Below are 20,122 nucleotides of genomic sequence, written 5' to 3'. Positions count from 1 at the left end.
GAGAGGAGGAGAAGGAGGAGGAGAAGAAACATCAGAAAAAGCAATATGGGTTCACCACCACTTCGTGGTGTGGTGAACCCATAAAAATGCTGGTAAACCACAGGAATACAAAGCTGGTAATTGTGAATTTGCGGTTGTGCATGTACATAGCGACTTTTGCAAGAAGTCGGCACATGCTGGCCTTTTGCGTCATTTATGAGTGTTTTTAGTTCTTTGGAGCATTGGCAGCCTGGGTGCCATCCTCTGTAGTTACCGCTGGCTCCTTACATGTAGCAAGCATGGACTATGGAGGATAGCATCCAGGCCAGAGCCTTGGAGGAGGTGATTTTTCTTTTCTTTTTTAGAACAGGTGAAAATCAATGTGCATGTGGTTGTCATCCATAAAATCACATTTTCTATGTGGCCTTATAGCCTCCTTTTTGTGCGTTTTGGGAAGTCCGAGAACCAATAAATTAAATTGGTATGGCCTATTGTGTGAGCATCAGGTCTCTATCTCTATACCCACATGAAAGGGTTTTTGGGCTGGACAACTTTGATCTATGCTCACCAGCCTTGGAAGTCTCCGCCTGACCATAAATTTCACCATAACCACACAGGCATGGGAGAGGTTGATGGGTCTGCCCTTGGCTGGTTGTTTATGTGCAGTCAGCATAGTTAATTAAACACACCACTTTCAAGGCATCCGTTGCAATTGCAGGACAGTAAAACTGGAGTTTTCAAGACAATTTTCTAGTCATCTCTTTTAAAGTTGAATCAACTCTTAGCCCTATAGGATAATGATATCTGTGAGGCTAAAATTCAATGTTGCTGATAGAATTACAGCTGCTTGTCTCATATTGTAGCTGGTTCTAGCTATTTATTAGTGGCACCAAAAAATAAAAAAGGACTCCTTACATGTTGTTTTTTGGCTATTTTAAATGCTCTATGTATGAAGTGATGATGAAACTGTGCTAAGAAAAGAAAATTGGCAATAAATGTTGACATCATTCAGATATTCTCGTCCACAATATTTTTTTGTTTGCCGCCCCGAAATTGCATTGGATGCCTTAATTCATACAAACAATGGTAGTCATCATTCAATTAATCGTGCACGGGCTTAAATAAAATAATAAAAGAAGAAAATAAATTCAAAACAATGCAGGTATCGTGATCATAACGTCCTTGGTGTGATGTAGTGCTGTGTACCTAAACCCACATTTAGGTTCAAGTCCAGAGGTTTAGGTTCAGTTCTGGACTCATAAGTCCGGACCTAAACCCATGACATATTAATACAAAATTGCATGTTGGCAACCTTGCAAGGTTATGTGGGCAAAACTACATAGCCACATAACATGGAGGCAGACACTTGACGGTTTGGAAAGAAAAGGGGTAAAAACTATGTGACATGGTCTTTTTTGAAAGAAGTCCAGAGTTGGTTCTTGACTTTTAGGTTTTTTTTTTTACTTGAACCTAAACATTTTTACAAGTCCGGAACTGGTCCAACGAACCGGTACACAGCACTTTTAGTGTGATGCCCCTCAAGTCAACTTGAAGTGTTCCTGCCAGAAGCCTTGTTGTGGTTTTCCTTCGTGGTAGACAGACAGTTGCCAAGAAGGCTGACTTCTCCTGGTAGACATCCATCTGCAGGGCAGGCTACTGTTGTGTATCTTGGAGTGATTTAGAGTTAAACTGCAAACAATGTGGTCGAAGCTAAGGGAGCCCAACAGTCCAGGCACAAGTCTGATGCGATCCATCAGTAAAGGGCCAATGGACTTTTAACGACAATGTGGGATGGATGACTGGATTCCACTACCTGCAGAAAATCCACTCATGGGTCCACGCTGGTAACGCCATTGTTTTTTAACCTTCAGGTCACCTTCTTTCTTAAAGGCCTCTACTACAATTTCATGGAGGCAAAATTAAAAATAATTCTGGATAGGGACATCTGTCTGGTATTGACATTTACTGCCATTTCTAAGCACATTTCATCATAATTTCATACTAGAGACGTAAGAAATAGCCCCAAACAAAGCTACAAATTTACATATATGTGATGTATCTCTTTACTTTTTTGGGTACCACCCATACATGTAAATAGCTAGAACTATCTTATGATACAAAACAAGAAACCGTTTTCCGTCAGCAATTTATAGTTTTGCCTCAAAGATATCAGTATGCTATGGGATAGGGTTGATACCACTTTAGTAATAAAAATATGATTGTGTACTACATTAAAAATGACCAGAAAATTTACTCTGAAAACCCAGTTTTGCCACCCTGAAATTGCATATGATTGGATGCCTTTAACCTACATGTACAATGTCATCTGCAAAAGTTTTACCTGCAAGTGTTAAGTCAATGCCCCTACTGCCCTGCCCTACTCGCAAATGTTTGAAGCTGCAATGAAGTTCATTCATAGGTCTTAAGCTGAGCGTTCAATTTGACGGAAGTAACTACCAGTAAGACGATATGTGTTAATCACGTTATGGCGCCAGGTAGCTGCTCCCAATGTCGTCAATGTCAACCTTTCCATTGTTGAGACTCACTCTACCATATCACCATCTACAGACAATGCATTGTGTCCTTGTCTTCCACCAATTGTTCTTTCATTATAGATTTATTGTTCTAGATTTAATCCGTGGCACCTTGCTACTTCGTTTGACAAAGGCAGAGCTGTGTTCGGGTGAAAACAATGCATCTTGAGTCCTTGCAGACAATCTGTCATTACCTTGACAAGTGATATTACGCAAGGCAGGTTACAAGTCTGGTAGCTCCAGGCCGTACTTCTGACTTCTGTACATGATCAACTTAGAATCCTGCAATGATAGTATATTACCATATTCTAATATCAGCTTTCAGGGCTCGAAATACTTTTTTTTCTGCATTTAGTGTACCTGTCTCTTTGAATTATCTATCTACATGTATATGTGACTATCTATCAACCCACTGCCACTATGGCCTGAAAAAAGCTATGGACAATGTACCTTTACCTACATGTACATGTACATTGTACCTACAGTTGTATACAGTGAAATGTACAATGTAATGAGTAATACAATCTGTAATGATGATTTTTTTCGCTGTACTTTAATATTCGCAGTCACTTCTGTGCCACAAATTTATCATTAGCGCGAACATGTCCATTTTTCTCAGACCGCGAAATTTTGCTACCACGAATATAAAGTGATTTACAGTAGATCTGGAATTATTGTGCCAAGTGGACATCATGGCAGGTGCACAGTAATTGTAGTAAATACAGTTACTAATTTAAGGCAAGCCGAGATTTGAGAGGACACCCCAGCTCAGGAGCCGCGGTATAGCCGAGGATTATGGGATAGAAGCGACGATTTGTCGTCCCCAACGGTGGCTACCGGGCAGCTGTCAGCTGGGAAGTGTAATGATAGCTGGTTAGGTGGGAGACTGTCTGTTTTGTGTTTATAACTTAACCAAGGCCTAGGGAAAAAATGTTGTGTTTCCTGTTTCATTCCTGAAAAAGATTAGGGTCGGTAGGTAGGGGTTTTCTTTTTTTGGTCTTTTTTTTTAAAGACTTTTTCATTCCCCCAAAAATAGGGTCGATAGGCAGGGGTTTCTTTTTTTTTGTTCTTTTCTCTTTTTTTTTTTGGACTTTGGTGATCTTTAGTGATCCAACTTATACATTTTGTACACTACACAAAGTGAAACTTGTATGAGGACACTAATAATATTGTCAATTTTGGAAAACCAATTGTCTACGTTTTATTACTCAGGTGTCAGATCATGGACTCCGAGGTAGAAAAGGTCGATCAGCTCGAAAACTTTATTTCCCTTGCAGGGGTCCACAAAAAAAGGCCAGGGTCTTCATTTTTTCTAGGGTGGGTCGGGAAACATGAAACACAACTTTTTTTTCCAAAGCCCAACCTTTTACCACGTAGGTTATCCTGCTTGTTAAGGATGTGTGCGGATCGAGCAGTTGTGTGTTTTGGCAACACGTCGCTGGGATCATCATGTGGAATAGTCCCGTGCAGGTGTGGTGGATCTCAGGGCTACTCCGAGGATAAGGCCACAGCAAGTAATTTTGACGTATGACATCAGAACATGCACGCATTGATTTTCGCCTAATTTCGTGGGGAAAAAACTTGCACAACATGCCAAAAATTGACAAAATATTATCGGTTCAGAGACCGTCAGCAATCCAGCAAACTTGAGGCACAATTGCTTGTCTTTGATGGCAAATGCTATCAGTTTAAGGTGTTTCATCACATATGAATAATCTTTTCTACAATTGTTAATATTGAGATGTATATACACATCTACAAGGACAGGTGATATACTGTTAAATGCAGGAATAAAGACCTGTTGGTTGTGGTATCATGTTTTGTCGCCTCAATTCTTGTTTAACAAAATTTTTAAATGTGGGAATCTTGTTTTTTTGGCCCGCCTTGATTTTTTTTTTGCCACTTTGCATTAGATTTGGAGTCTCTGAAGAGGATGTCGTCCATAAAATTAACTTACTGTGGCCTAAGTCCCATTAAGGTTGTTTTCCTGTTCTTAAGGGTTTCGCTTCATCCGGGTCAGGTCGGTCGTACCATCCTCCTATTAGCTTCCCGCAAACTTTGTGTTAGGTTGAACATGTTTTGTCAACAACTGAGGGTCTGTATGCCCTTTTCCGTGAGGCGTAGCAGGCCTGTTTAATTTACCATTAATCAAAGCTGGCCGCTTTGAATTTAAAGTTAAATTTAACATTAAATATTGTCAGGAAATTTCCTGGGAAGTGTAATTGGTAGCTTTAATTCCACACGATATGTTTGATTATTTGTTATCCTGAATTCATCATTATGGATTATTAAATGAAAGATGATTGCAAATTCGTGCCCAGTAGAGGCTAATTGCAAATTACAAAACAAGAAAGAACATTGAAACAGAGTATAAAATAACTAAAGTCTACATAATGAAGGTAGTTGTCTAGAACTATAACTATGTCTAAAACTATGTCTGAGGGGTTTGACTTCTCTTCTGTAAACCATGGAAGACGTAATGTCCCACCTTTTCCAAAATTTGGGGGTTTTGGGAAGTTAAAAGAAGAATAGTTATTTAAAACTTCCTCATATCACATAGTAGAATGCCAGATTAGCCAAAAATGATAACAGTCCAATAGTCCCAGGTTTACTGACTAATTTTTCAAACACCCCTTGAATACAATGAACATTTGAATTTATTATATAATATTGAATTTATATGAACTTATTCCAAAAACGTTACACGAGTAATTTCTGGCCTGTGTGAATTTATCGTTAAGCGTTGTCGGCCCTTCTAAATTTTACTGTTAAGCATTTCCATGATCCCCCCATGCAGACCCTCGTCACCACACCACACCAGGCAGCCAAGTGAACCACAGGAGCTGTTTTTAATTGCCACTTTCAGTGGTTACACCTAATGTCCCTTGTTGATATATTTACATTACTTGATCGTGTTAAGATAAGTGTAATAGCCTCCTGTTGAAAGGGGTCTTCCGTGATGTCAGCTGTTACTAGTACTTCCTGATACAGATCAAAGTAAACTTGTGGTGTCTTAGGGATGAGGAAGGAGCTGTAAACTTTAAAAGTGATGTTTATGTTTCGGAATGATGTCTTTTTGTTGTCTGGTAATAATTATAGTTGTGAATTGGTATATCAGATTCTACAAATCGAATCTTAAATATCCAATATTCTTAGATATTTGAAAGAGATTTGTAGAATTATTGTTACAATTCTATTCCATCAGTTTCAAAGACATGTAGATTTATGTGTTGACCCAGCTGCCCTATACAGAGATCCCAAAACGGTGCTGTCTGGGGTTTATATCATACTTATAGAGGAAATCGCAGGACATCCTACCATCTGTGCTAGGGAGTTGTTAGTTAATTGTCCAGTGGTTCTGCCTTTTTGTAGATTTTTCCAGTGGCACCTGCATACATGTACAATGTACAGTCAAACCTGCCCAAGGTGACCACCAAGGGGACCAAAGAAAAGTGGCCACCTTGGACAGGTGGTCTTCTTGAAGAGGGTCGCCTCACAACATGACTGAGACATATAAAATGGTTTCCAAGTCGAGATGTTTTAATGTCAAATGCTTTAAGCATCTTCAGTTCTGTGGTGAATGCATGTGGGGAGGGTGGAACATTCTGAACAATTTATGTGGAAGAAAAATATCATCCAGCAGTCGAGGCAAACTGGCTGGTTTCTCCATGATTTCTCATTGGTTATCATCAATAATTAACATGATTGAAAAAGATGTGGTCACCATGGGCAGGTATCGGGCCTTGAGCAGACCCAACTCAGGGCGGTTACAGTCGCGTTGGCCAGGTGGTCACCTTGGACAGGTTGCCTAATGCTTGTGTCAATGGGGAAAATTTTTGGGACCGAGAGAAAGTGGTCACCATGGCCAGGTGGCCTGCATGAAGAGGTAGTCACCTTGGCAGGTTTGACTGTACATGTAGTTTAACTCTGTCCCTGTCCTTCCACCTATCCCTGCAGGCTGGAGACACACCTGTGAACCCTTTCCAGCTGTCACTGGTCCCCGGCACAGGTTTCACACCTGAGGAGGACGACATCAAGGCACTCAGGGACATCGACTCCAAACTACAGGTCACACATTTAGATTCTTAGTTATTTAAAGCATATCAATCAATAGTTTGTGCTTATAAACCTGCATTTCTCCTCTGGTCTCTCAGTCACTGACCAAAGCTAGTACTAGATACCAGCTGAAACATCTGACCATTTCCAAAATCATATCCAGTTGCTTGAGTAACTGCTTTTTGGCGTATCTTATTGCCTGGATGTCTAACCATCAACGTAAAGCAATATTATGTAAGATATTTGCGCCCAAACTGGAAATATAAATAATAATTGAAATTTTCTCATCTAGATTGTCATTTTGAATGACTTTCAACATATTAGCGTTGCTTTGTAGATGAAGCTTTTCCAGCGACTCGAGAATAAGTTGCGCCAAGCCTGCTGTATTTTTAGGAGGCTCCTAAAAAGAATGTAAACAAACAGCGGCTGGAGTTGGCAGTTTTCCAACATGTTTTTTGTGGCGCAAAGACGTTGATCTTTTACTCCCCAAATGTCATCATGAACCCAGGTAGGCTTATCGCGCAAGAAAATGCGTAAAGCAATTATGTTTGAAATATATATAGTGAAAACTTTAGACAATATCGCTTTAAAGTTAAAATCTTTGTTCCAACACAAAAGATTGTTCTCACCAAGAGATTTTGACTCTGGCCTTCCTCAATAGACTGACCCAGTGAGACTTGTCACTGTCACGTGGCTTCAGTGTGATGTCAACATTAATGGGTCAAAGGTACACATGTTCATAAACAATGTCAGCCCTCTCGTGGTAGATGGTGCATAGGGCAGTGCCCATCTCCTGTCCAATAGCCCTTGGGCCACACAGTCATGTAATCACTACAGCAGGGGGCTAGTCCACTCCTAGTGGTGTGTGTGTGCTTGACCCTTTCCGAAATGCTGAATGCTAAGCAGAGAAAGCACTATGTGCTTGACCCTTTCCGAAATGCTGAATGCTAAGCAGAGAAAGCACTATGTACCATTTTTTAAAGCCTTTGGTATGACTCGGATCATGGATCAAACTCACAATCTACCGAACGTAAGGTGAACACTCTACCCACTTATCCACACAGATGACAGATTTGTCAAACTAAATATTAGATCAGCATAGCTCGGACATGAAGGAAGTTAAATTAACTTTCGTGGTCTGATCAACGATGTGTTATATATGACAGTCAGACTGTATTGTTATTTGTGTACCTTGCAGGTGTTGTTACCACCCCATGATTATGAGTCCATCTGTAGCAGCCCCAGGAACTACAACATACAGAATGATGAGGTGAGGGATACATTTTTGTTGTTTTATTTGTTTGTATTGCATAACTGGTAAACCGCATTGTAGACATAACTCTGTTTTGCATTGTAACAGCTACATTGTACATAAGACCGGATTGTAAGATTTGAACCACTCACACCGGGAAGGACCCCTACTTTTGGCAACTGTTTCTGAACAATTTTTAATGTGATCCACACTTCCTAAATTCTGAGTGGTGCAGGTAAACCTTCTCTGGTTCAGATAATTTTCAATGTTACCTGCAACAGTTCAGATACATGTAAGTATTTCAAGCCCTGCAAATTGATGCTAGTATTAGTCCCAGGTACTCAGCTATATTTGGTACATGTGTGTCAAATAGACTAAGTCCATTTTCCTCTATCAAAACTTCCTTTTCTGTCTGTCCCGGCAGTCTGTGTTTTGGTGCATTGACAGAGACAGTATCATGAGAGAGAAAACCATCGCCTCATCTCACAACTTCCTCCTCTGTCTTTCCCTCTGCAGTCTTTGTTGATACAGCTGCTCGTAGTTTTTGTGAGAAGAAAAGTTTTCATTTTGACTTGATGAGGGCCAGAACAAATAGATTTTATAGATGACATCGTCTACAGACTTAAATTATAAATATGAGAGTGAGTAAAAACAAGTTAGATGTGTTAAAAAGCACAGTTTCAAAATAGAGGCCATGAATATTGTAGCAAGAATAATTATTGATTGAAGCAATAAGACATGGTACATCACATCCAACAAGTCTTTTATTCCTTTTTTTCAAGAAAGTGACATGTGCAGCTTAGTGTTCACTGCAACTACTTAAGGTGGTATGGAAGGGTGGCTGAGGACTTTGGGGACATCCTAAAAATACTACTTAGGATTACCTATGGTCATTGATTTTTTTGTGTAAGTACCTTAGTGCAAGATGATAATTTATGCAAATTTTGATGACGTAATCATGACGTCATCTCGAGTTATGAGCCACGCCCCCTTTTTAGAAAAATCAATTTTTCTGGCCAGCGCTTCGGTTTTTATTCACCATATTTTCTTGAAAGGCACACACTAGTAATAGGAACAAACGTATGCGAGCATTTTTTAATATCTCAAATTGTAACTACATCTCTGTCACTTCTGCTAATGCACTCAAGGCATCACTAGCCTAATACTAGGAAAAAAAGAGATCTTCAATTCCTTCTCCGGCCTTCTTTTCTGGTTGCAAAGACAGTAGGTGCTAATCTGTGCTGTGATTGGCAAAATTATGTCATATATATAACCTTCACCCTGCTGCCTAATAAAAAAATATTCCCCATATATATGCTTAGCAAGTTTAGACATTTGGTAGCCATAGGGCTACTTTGGTGTGCTAAAGGTTAAATGAAATAAAAAGAATTTCTCTTTGCATGGCAGTTATGGCAGTACCCATCACATCTTTATATGACAAATATGATACGATATACATTTATAGTATAATAAGAATCTGTAATCTAAGACAGCAACTGCTGTAGTGTCTTCTGTGTTAGTTAAAATTGTCATCAACTTGTAAATCAGTACCCTTCACCTCTTTAATATGACGAATATAATAATCTACGATATGATAATATAATAATCTGTAATCTAAGACAGTAGCTGCTGTAGTGTTTTCTGTGTTAGTTAAAAATGTCACCAACTTGTAAATCTCAAATTATAAGGTGTTTGTGTGTGAGATGAGAAGCAGTGTGTCTCCCCAGGATGTCTAATGATGTTAAATAAGAAGCAGGTGTCTAACGTTAATGTTTTACTGCCTCCCATATCGGTATGGATGAGCTAATCTGCATGAGCTTTGAAGAAGTTAAATTCCCGCGACAACCTGCACATGCCAACCCGCCCCAAAATTCTTCACAAGGCCAAGGTAACCGGGGGGAGTAAATTGGAAGCAAGTAGCAGCTGATTTGTTGAATTAGATTCTCTCCCACGGCATCTGGTCCGGCTCTGTCTGTTGTACGGGGGCGGCACTCTGGTCCCTGATTGTTTAGCGAACATGACTGAGGGTCTGCATGCCTTTTTCCATGAGGCGTAGCGAGCCAGTTTGATTTACCGTCAATTGTAGCCGGCCGCTTTAATTAAACGTGAAGCGCCGTTGGTAGATTTGGGAAATTGGTTGCTTTGATTCCGCATAGCACATTTTTTGTTATCTCGTGAATTCATCGCTATGAATGTCATTGAAAAATGTCTTTGTACAGTATAGTCAAACACTAGATATTTTGCCCAAAATCATTACGGAGCATTCGAGGTCCGCAGTTTAGTTTTACCCTACACCTCTTGAATAGAACATTCCAAAGAAGTTGTTCCCAAAGCCTTACTCAAGAAGAACTTAATTTACCATTATTGTGTTGCTGGCCTTTCTGTATTTACTGTTAAGCATAGCCAACCCTCCAAAGTTTACCGTTAACCTTTGCCAGGATCCCCCCATGCAGACCCTCTCTGTTGTACACCGCTGCGTTTTGGTGGATGATTGTAAGCCAGCATGACTTCCTGTCACCTGATTTACACTTCTGAGGTTTTCCGGTTGGTCGTTTCGTTCTGACTTGTTCCAAATTTTGGCCCTGAAGGACTTCGCGTCCTGAAAAGACCCTCCGTTGCAACCCATTCTCTATTGTGATTGTGTTATTTGTTATCCCGAATTCATCACTATGAATGTTATCAAACAATTTCTTCCTATTGCGTAGTCAAACACTAGATAATTTGCCCAAAATCATAACGGAGCATCCGAGCTCCGCAGTCTAGCTTTGCGATTGCAACAGAACATTCCAATGAACTCGTTCGCAAAGCCTTATACTCAAGAGGAACTTATTTTACTGTTAAGCGTCGCCGGCCTGCCTGAATTTACCGCTAAGCATTGTTGGCCTGCCTATAGTAAGTGGACCATTTAATGCTGCCAAAATTCCAACGGAACATTCCAATGAACTCGTACTCAAGAGGAACTTATTTTACCGTTAAGCGTCGCCGGCCTGCCTGAATTTACCGCTAAGCTTTGTTGGCCCGCCTATAAGTGGACCATAAGTGCTGCCAAGATCCCCCCATGCAGACCCTCTCTGTTGTACACCGCTGCGTTTTGGTGGATGATTGTAAGCCAACATGACTTCCTGTCACCTGATTTACACTTCTGAGGTTTTCCTGTTGCACGTTTTGTTCTGCCTCCTTCCAAATTTTGGTCCTGTCCCTAGCAGGTGAAGCCCCAAAGGACTTGGCGTCCTGAAAAGACCCTCACTCACTCCCTTCCAGCCCCTTCCCTATTGGCTAACTGTAGCGGGTTGTGTTTCCATGCTGGGATGGTCCACCACGGGACATCCTGTCCTCATCACAGCTATTTAGAAGTTTATAAATAGGGTGACCTGGAACGACCTTGGTGGGGATATCTCATGGCTATAAAATAGTTGTCAGGCCACTCCGACAATCACATGTGGATCTGCCGACTGACTGTCTTACATGTATGTCCCTCACTCAAGATGTTATCTAAACGCAGACCAGTATGAAGCATTACTGCTCTCTATACCAGACAATTGTCTAAAACGTCAATGAAACTGACTATTAAAAGAATGTATCAAATGACACCTAATGATCTATGACTACTTCAGGTACATGTACTGTATTTAGTGATGCTACAATACATGTATAGCAGGGTGCAAAATATAAATGCACCGGTACAGTCAACATTAAAGATTACCTGCAACAGACAAGTTGCGCTACAGATTCTATTCCTCTCAGCTCATAAAAATTGAAATGGTTTGAAAAATTGTTCTTAAGTGCCATTTATAACTTCATTAAGACAGATCTTCAATTATGCTACTTTCAGTAGTACCTGAATATGCTTAGTAGTACCTGAAACTACTTAGAATATGCAAGTCTGTTTTTGACCACCACTGATCATATTATATACAAATATGCCCCCCTCACCCTAGTGTTTGGGGTTTTGTTCTGGACCAGTGCAGGTTAGGTGCAAGTAGACATACATGTACCTGCACAGCTCCAATTTTACCTGCACTAACCTGCATATACAGGTGGTATTTCTGTATAGTAAACCCCATGTGCCTGCCATGTGGACCAGCCCAGCCCTGTGTCCAGTCATCAATGAGGGCCTGCATGCCCTTTTCCGTAGAGCGTAATCGGCCGTTTTAATTCTACGTTGAGCGTAGACGGACTGCTCTAATTCAACGTAGAGGGTAATTGGCGCATTTTTGCCTAGAGCGTAATTTACATTTTGATTTTACGTAATGTCGTAGCCACTTGGAATTTATCGTAAAGCGTAATCGAGAGGTTTCTGAATTCAGCGTAGAGCGTTTTCGGGACCCCCATGCAGGCCCTCATCAGTGATGCTGCAGGTAATAAAGTACTAAAATCCTCCTTCTTCCTCCGTCAGCTGTTCCAGATGACGGACCTGCGGTCCTCGCTGGACGTGATGCAGCTGGGGGAGCGCGTGCTGCGGGACACACGGCAGGTCCGCGACCAGCAGCACCGACTGCACGACATCGAGAGGGAGCTGGAGGAACTGCAGACACAGGTGGAACAGGAGGTACTGTCATTGTACTGTTGTCTACTGTCATGCTACTATCATCCTGTTGTCATCCCACTGCCATCTTACTGTCATCTTGCTGTCTTCTACTGTCATCCTACTGCCATACTACTGCCATCCTACTATCATGCTACTGCCATCCTACTGTCATCCTACTGCCATCCTACTGTCATGCTACTTTTATCCTACTGTCATCCTGATGTCTTCTACTGTCATGCTACTGCCATTCTACTACCACCCAACTATCATGCATCCTTCTACCATCCTACTGCCATACTACTGTCATCTACTGACACTCTACTGTCTTCCTTCTGACATCCTACAGATTCGTACTGTCATGCATCCTACTACCATCCTACTGCCTTCCTGCAGGGCAAAACTTGAATGGCTAGTTTATATTCGTACATTACAGTATGTTATAGTACAGCACATTGGTATAATACCAATAAAATCCTTGAAAAACATGGGTTTCACGCAGGTGCTGTACGTTCTTCTTACGTGCTTGATAGCACCAAAAATGTTCCCATGACTCACAGTTAACTTGGATTCTTACACTAAGATTGGTTTTTCTTCAGATGGAGTCTCCCAGCCTGTCAGAGTTCCAGTTACAGGCCCTGCTGGACCAGTGTGCCCAGGTGTCGTCCCGGGCCACCTCAGAGACCCAGTCCCTGCAGGAGTCCCTGTCGCCCAGGTCCCAGGCCTCCTCCCGGTCCTCCCGCATCACCATGGCAACCGTGGACACGCCCAGGCTGCCCGAGGACACCCTCAGGAAGCTGTTGGAGGAGGCCAGCAAGTCTGTCCGAGTCAGACGGGACAGCGAAGAGACTGAACAGCAAGGACAGCCTTCCTACATGGAGATGGCAGAGGGAGCACTGGGCAGGAGACTGGCTGGTATGGAACTACATTGTATAATCATGTCATAACATTCAATTCAGGTGCCCATGTGATAACTTGGGTTATGACATACCTACATGTAGTCCCTGATAACATTCAAGACGGGTGTTCTGGCCTGACTGTGATAACTTGTGTTATAACATACCCTGGCCCAGATAATGTTCAAGACGGGTGTGATAACTTGGGTCATGGCATACATGTACCTGATAACGTTTGATGTGAGTGTTCCTTACGGGGTTCAAACGGTTATCACATGGGCTTCCGAAAATTCCATACAATAATATGAATGTGTGCAGGGCAATTGTGCTGGTTTGGTAAAATTTTAATACTGCATTTGGACGTTGGAATCTACTAGTATTTATTGTTCAGGGCCACCACAAATACATGTAGTCTCAACTTTGGGCACATTTCACATTGAGATGTGTGTTTTCTCGGGTGACAAATACATTTTGCGAAATACAACACAATATAATCCACCTTTAGTCCAAGCCCAAGCCTGAGTTTTAAACTTTTTAGCTTTTGTCCACAATTTGCTACCAGCAGACGAAAGCTTCAAAGGCTGACCCTCATGCTCATTCTATCAAAGCCCTCCTACACACATGTATGCTGTTGAGCAATCCAACATGCGGTCGGGCTGGTACCTCATGTGATACAGAATGCACCATGTAGTATTCTATATGTATCAGTACATGTAATAGTATATAAAAGTCTTACTCCAACCCTAACAATCCCCAGCAGTGTCTCAGCAACACCTTGAACCTAATAAGCAGTCACTGTGTTAAAGAGTACCCGTGGCAGGAGACTCTCAGGAATTCAAGTGTTTGTTACAGTGATCTGTCCCAGACACACACACAAACAAACAGGGACCAGGGCTCCACCTGTACAAAGTTTGCTCTCATCACATGACTGGACAAGACCTGATCCGTGGCAGGGTCAAGTCCAGGGACTCCCCATTACCACTGGCACTGGTCCTTTAAGAAACATTAAAAGGTGCCACATACATGTACATGATTGTACAATGTCTGTGTCAACTGGTGTGTGTTTTCTTACACCTGCTCTTGTCAGTTGTTGATTGCATAGTCCGGGGTGGAAATACTCTTTTTTCTGCATACCTGCACTGGTGCAGGTCAACATTGAAAATAACCTGCACCAGACAGATTTTACCTGCACCACTCAGAATTTAGGAAGTATGGATCATACTAAAACTGTTCACAAACCAATTCCATTTAAATTTGTTTCTTTTATACTGGTAATAGTAAATGCAGCCAATTCTTAAAAGAAATCCACATGCATGTGTACGGCAGGCCCTACATTTGTACAAGTACATGTATATAGACTCAGTACATGGACCAGTGCAGTTTATTTGCAGGTACAAAATGTAGACATTGGAAATACCTGCAGAGCTCCAATTTTACCTGCACTAACCTGCATATACCCAGTACATGGACCAGTGCAGGTTAGGTGCAGGTAGACATCAGAAATACCTGCACAGCTCCAATTTTACCTGCACTAACCTGCATATACCCAGTACATGGACCAGTGCAGGTTAGGTGCAGGTAGACATCAGAAATACCTGCACAGCTCCAATTTTACCTGCACTAACCTGCATATACCCAGCACATGGACCAGTGCAGGTTAGGTGCAGGTAGATATCACAAATACCTGCACAGCTCCAATTTTACCTGCAGTAACCTGCATATACCCAGTACATGGACCAGTGCAGGTTAGGTGCAGGTAGACATCACAAATACCTGCACAGCTCCAACTTTACCTGCACTAACCTGCATATACCCAGTACATGGACCAGTGGAGGTTAGGTACAGGTAGACATCAGAAATACCTGCACAGCTCCAATTTTACCTGCACTAACCTGCATATACCCAGTACATGGACCAGTGCAGGTTAGGTGCAGGTAGACATCAGAAATACCTGCACAGCTCCAACGTTACCTGCAGTAACCACCATATATGCAGGTGGTCTTTAGAGCCATGATAGTGTCTGATCAAGTGGTAGGTACAACCACTCCATTGTAAAAATTCAACCTGTGGCCATTACCTCATTATTGTATTGAATGGTTCCTTTTTCTTAGTTAATTGCTGCCTCTAAGTCGAGACACTTCAAAGGAGTCACAGGAAAAGGCAGGTGTACTCCTGCAGGCAAGACTGTTGATTGCAGACTTCCTGCCATGAAAAAAAAGCACTTCTGAATCAAAGGCTTTCTTTTCACACTTCACAATACAGTAAATAGCCGGAAATGTTAAGATATGAGCTATGAAGTCAACATACCAGGTGGGTTTATAATGAAAACAATAGATTTTGATGAAACAAAATTGCATTGTTACATTAAAAAATTTAAGAACTAGGAAGAAAAGGACTTTCTTGAACTGTTGGGGCCAATATATGTCTTTCATTGAGCATTTTGTTGTTCATTTAATTTTTGCAAATCAGAAAAAAAAATGGACAGGGCGATCCGAGAAGCAACAAATTAAATTGGTGTGACCTAAAACACAATGGCTGACTTTGTGCGTTGCCACCTTCTTCCTGACCTGTTGTCACTGTCCTGCCTTACCCCACTGCCTTAGAGTAAATTCTCGGCTCAGTGAAACTTCAAAGAAGATTTTCCAGGTTTCCAATTATTTCCGTCTGTTCAAACAGACAGGTCAGGCGGTTTAAACCGTGTCTTGTCCGAGGCACATCGCAAACTGAACAGTTCTTGTTATGTTGGGGTAAACAATCGTTGGTAATCCCGACTCCAATTCTCCGTCCCTTTCGTGACATTTCGCGGGGCAATCACACAGCTAGCAGGTGGGCTTCCTGATCAGAACCAACTGCTGGCCAGAGAACTGTTTCTATTTCCGTCCCACCACCGCTAAACTGAGGGTCTGCATGTCTTTTTTCCAGAGGCGTAGGGAGCCATTTTTATTCACTGTTATGGTAATCGTAGCCGGTTGCTTTAATTCAATGTTTAGCATTGCGTTGATGAAGGTTAGAAATTTAAACAATATACAAAGATGAATGAAACTCTACTACTGGATTAATTACAGAGATTATTTCCGGACGTAACAGACTTGAAGCATTGTGGAGAAATTCTTTGTGAGGTGTTATTGGTCGCTTTAGTTCCACGTAGCACAATCATTATTTCTTATCCTGAAATCGTTTTAAAGGGTTATTGAAAAAATTCTTGCCATGGCTGTTGGCTTCCAAACATCAGATTGCCCCAAAATCATAACGAGTGTTCATGGATACAATGAATTGGTTCCTAATGCCTTACACAAGAACAACTCCATCAAATGTTGCCGGCCTGCCTGAATTTACCATTAAGCTTTGTCGGCTCTCCTAAATTTACCATTAAGCACTACCAGGATCCCCCCATGCAGACCCTCTATACTGTGTAACAGTGGGACACTGTCATGTCCAGGAGTCTATAATACATGCCCCTGTGCATACATGTATTTTCCCACATCTTTAAAATCTCCATTTTGTCTGGTCTATTTAAAAAGAAGTCCCCTATTATCCCTTCCTGAGGCTGTTTGAATCCATGAATCCCATTATAATTACATACTTGGATGAACTTAAAAGAACTGTATCCCATTGTGTTTATTTAGGGGAGTTGCTTGGTAGAAGAGGACTAAACTTTGAAGTCGAATAATCAAGTCTTGATTCTATTCTGTATCTAGGTAGATTGAAATAATTCAAAGTCGTAATTGCAGGTCTACAGAGTACATTGTATAATTGATAGATAGTAAGTTTATACTTCACAGTGATATACTGTATACATATAATGTATATGCGACTTATCATCAAAGTTAGAAGTGTCTTATAATTGAATATCTTAAAATTTACAGACCAATCAGGATTTCTACCAGATTTTCTTGCATTTTTCTTCCAACAGTACTACCATAGACTCTGAGCTGAGATTTGGAATGATATAATGTGGAAAGGAAAGCTTTGTGTCATATTTGTTTGTTGTATACATTTGGGGAAAAGTGAGTTTCTGAGTTGACATTGTCCCCCCTGCAGTGTTAGATGTGAATGGAGAGGTGGACAGGCCGGCTGAAGATGTCTCCTCCCAGCCTGAAGGGGATGGCTCCTCCTACCTAGCCCGGGCGCAGGCCCTGCTGGCAGCCAGGAAACAAGGTGGGCCTTTATCCTCAGCCTGTCAAGTGGTAACACGATTAGTTAATCAGTCCTGACAGGTATGATCGATATAGAGGTTCAACCGCCCTAGCGGCAGACCAAGGCCGCCAGTCGGCTACATTATCAATAAAGAGACCGATTGTTTCAGCAAACTTTGTTTACCATCTGATATCACTTCCCGGACACAACTAAGAGTTTTTGTACAATGTTTGATCATAGTTCATATAATTTCTGTTTGCCCTGCTATCTGGTAGAGCTTCGAAGTTGCAGAGTACTCGGGATAGTTACTTTTTATCTACATCATCAGTGTCAAGCCGTTGTTTGGAGTTATGACCTGGAAGTAATCGTTTCCTGTCCTCATTAGTTGAAGGTCAGTTGAACAGGTGTATGACAGCGTGGCCCATTGTTCTCCCTCCCCGCCCCTTTGTACAAATGTGTGGAAACGCACACCTGCGAGACAGATTTTATCTGAATACCTTCAGTCCGTAAATTTGAATTTGCCACAGTTAATAAGACTCGCACAATGCAAATATTTGCCGAGGACAAATACGCCAAAGAGAAGTGGAAATCAGCCGTGAATATGAAGTAGATCTATTACAACGAGCACGATAAAGTTGTTTTGAACTTTCCTAAACAGCAAATAGGGGTGAGACCAAGGCCTCAAGCCCTCTTGTATGGCTTAACTGGTCTTGCTGTCCATTGACCTGTCATTAGTGACCAGTCTGCACACATTATCTTGTCTAATGAACTACAGTTCTTAATCTGACGCCATTCCATTCACACAGGACTGACCAATGTGCCTTAACTTAAACCACCAAATAGAAAAGATGATACAGTACTGTCTATCATTTAGCATTCCTAATTATCAGCCAAGGACATTTCGCTTTTATGTCTTTTTAATTATAGTTCTGTTCTTGTTACTTATAAGGTAGCGAGTATTTGTAGCGAGTCTTGTTTGTTTTCATCTCTCCTCTGATAGAAAAATGAATACAGTTTTTTTTAAAGTCTGATAAGCTTTGTTGCAATTGTTACTATTTTTCACCTCTCAGACATGCATTCAATTTATCGCGTTTATCTATCAGTCCACATCTGTTACTACATCTGTACTCAATTCTTTTTACAATGCAGTTCGATTGAGTCATTGATTGATTGAATTTGCTGCTGATTAAATTTGCTGCTAGTTCATTTTCACACAATGCAGTAGCTATAGACATCGCTGTTGCTACATTGTAAAGTTAATTGATGCTTTGACAGTGTGTCAGGTCGTCTGGAAAATTAACCTCCTACTGCAGGTAATCCGATTTGTTTCGCAAACCTATGTTGTATTTAAACTTCCCCGTGTGGGCCTTACTGTTTGAAATAGGTACTTATTTTGAAGGTTATGTGTCAGATATACCGTATCCTTTGCAATCCCACAGACGTGCTAGTTGAGTCGGTGTCCGAAGACACGATACAGGAGCTACTGCAGAACCCCCGAGCGACATCGCAGTCGAGCTCACGACCTCCGTCCAGCTGCAGCAGCCCCAGGACTCCCCGGGGGTCTGCGGAGTCGGCCGCGTCTCCACGCAGGCCTGCCGCAGCACCGCAGGAGGGCCCACCACAAATGAGACTCTCCCTGGAACAGGGCGGCCGAGGTGGCACACGTGAGGCGGGTTTAATGGAGACTGAGCCGGGGCAGGATTAAGTCTTCCCGAGGTCACGGGGTAATTTCCTGTCCCGCGATCATCTGTCCTCGGTGTCCCGGACTTCACCGCGTGACACAACGTCACCCCTGGCCCCGGACGCCGTCCCCTGCCTTGGGGCTGATTAATTCGTTGATTAATCTCATGGGGACTGTGTTAACCAGGTGTACTGAGGGGGACAGGGGTCAGCTCAAGGACGCTGGCAGGATGCCCACTGCCAAGGTCAGACATGATAGTCCTGGAGGGGGGATGGTACATGTATACATCTCTGCTGCTGAAGTTAAAGCTGCTATCAGTTTGATAAACTAGCGTGAAAGTTCATCTCTGAGTTTGTAAATTATGTAGCAAAAATTAAACTCAAAAAGAATTTGGCACACTTGAATTTCTGACCAAATACTTGATGAACTTGCTGTAAAATAGTCCATTTGCAACCTCATGTCCACCAAAAAGTAAATACATTTTTAGATAAATCCACTGTAAGAATTCTGTCACTGTTGCATCCAAGGAGAAAAACAAGCCCTAAGCTTGTGTTATCAAGCTGTACATACATACTGGCCGTGCACTTGTACTTGTGAATATATTTGCTGATTTGGCGGGAACGTTCCCTCTGAATGATTGTCTTTGTTTATCTAAGCTGGCCTGTTCCCAATGGCACTGGCTGTCCAGGACTGTACTGTAAATAGTGGTGTAATAAAGTGTCAGCCGAGACATACATCTGGACGTGTTTGTGTGATTTGTTGTGATGACACAGGTTGTGGGTCTGTCGGTTGTTGCTATGGTAACGGGCGCACCTGCGGAGTGTGTGGGCAGGGAGGCAGCCTGATGGATACCGGCGAGTTCAAGTGTCCTGGTGAGTGTTTACCAGGAAGGACAGGAGGAAACCTTAGGGAGGAGGGACTGGACTTTACCAGCATCTAAGGCCATGTTCCTCAGCCCCAAAACTGATGCAAGCATGCAAATAAAAAAAAAGTTGCCTACACTACGAAATCTAGGTGGTCGTGAAGGTTGAACAAATGACTAAAAACACAGAGTAATGTATG

General features: G+C 41.9%; 1 protein-coding gene across 1 annotated transcript in view; it reads left to right on the top strand.

The window, feature by feature from the left end:
* The window catches only part of LOC109484886 (fibrous sheath-interacting protein 1-like), a 50,201-nt gene extending 30,393 nt beyond the window's left edge, over positions 1 to 19,808 (top strand). The window contains exons 9-14 of the mRNA XM_019788241.1: positions 6,471 to 6,581; positions 7,768 to 7,839; positions 12,218 to 12,370; positions 12,946 to 13,261; positions 17,284 to 17,400; positions 18,819 to 19,808. Coding sequence (XP_019643800.1) covers positions 6,471 to 6,581; positions 7,768 to 7,839; positions 12,218 to 12,370; positions 12,946 to 13,261; positions 17,284 to 17,400; positions 18,819 to 19,084 — 1,035 coding nt within the window. The 3' untranslated portion in view covers positions 19,085 to 19,808. The remainder of the gene's footprint in view (positions 1 to 6,470; positions 6,582 to 7,767; positions 7,840 to 12,217; positions 12,371 to 12,945; positions 13,262 to 17,283; positions 17,401 to 18,818) is intronic.
* Positions 19,809 to 20,122: the final 314 nt, after the last annotated feature.

The sequence above is a fragment of the Branchiostoma belcheri genome, unplaced genomic scaffold (genome assembly GCF_001625305.1).
Source record: "Branchiostoma belcheri isolate BF01 breed outbred unplaced genomic scaffold, Haploidv18h27 scaffold71, whole genome shotgun sequence".
Taxonomy (NCBI): domain Eukaryota; kingdom Metazoa; phylum Chordata; class Leptocardii; order Amphioxiformes; family Branchiostomatidae; genus Branchiostoma; species Branchiostoma belcheri.
This window is presented reverse-complemented; position numbering and strand designations above follow the sequence as displayed.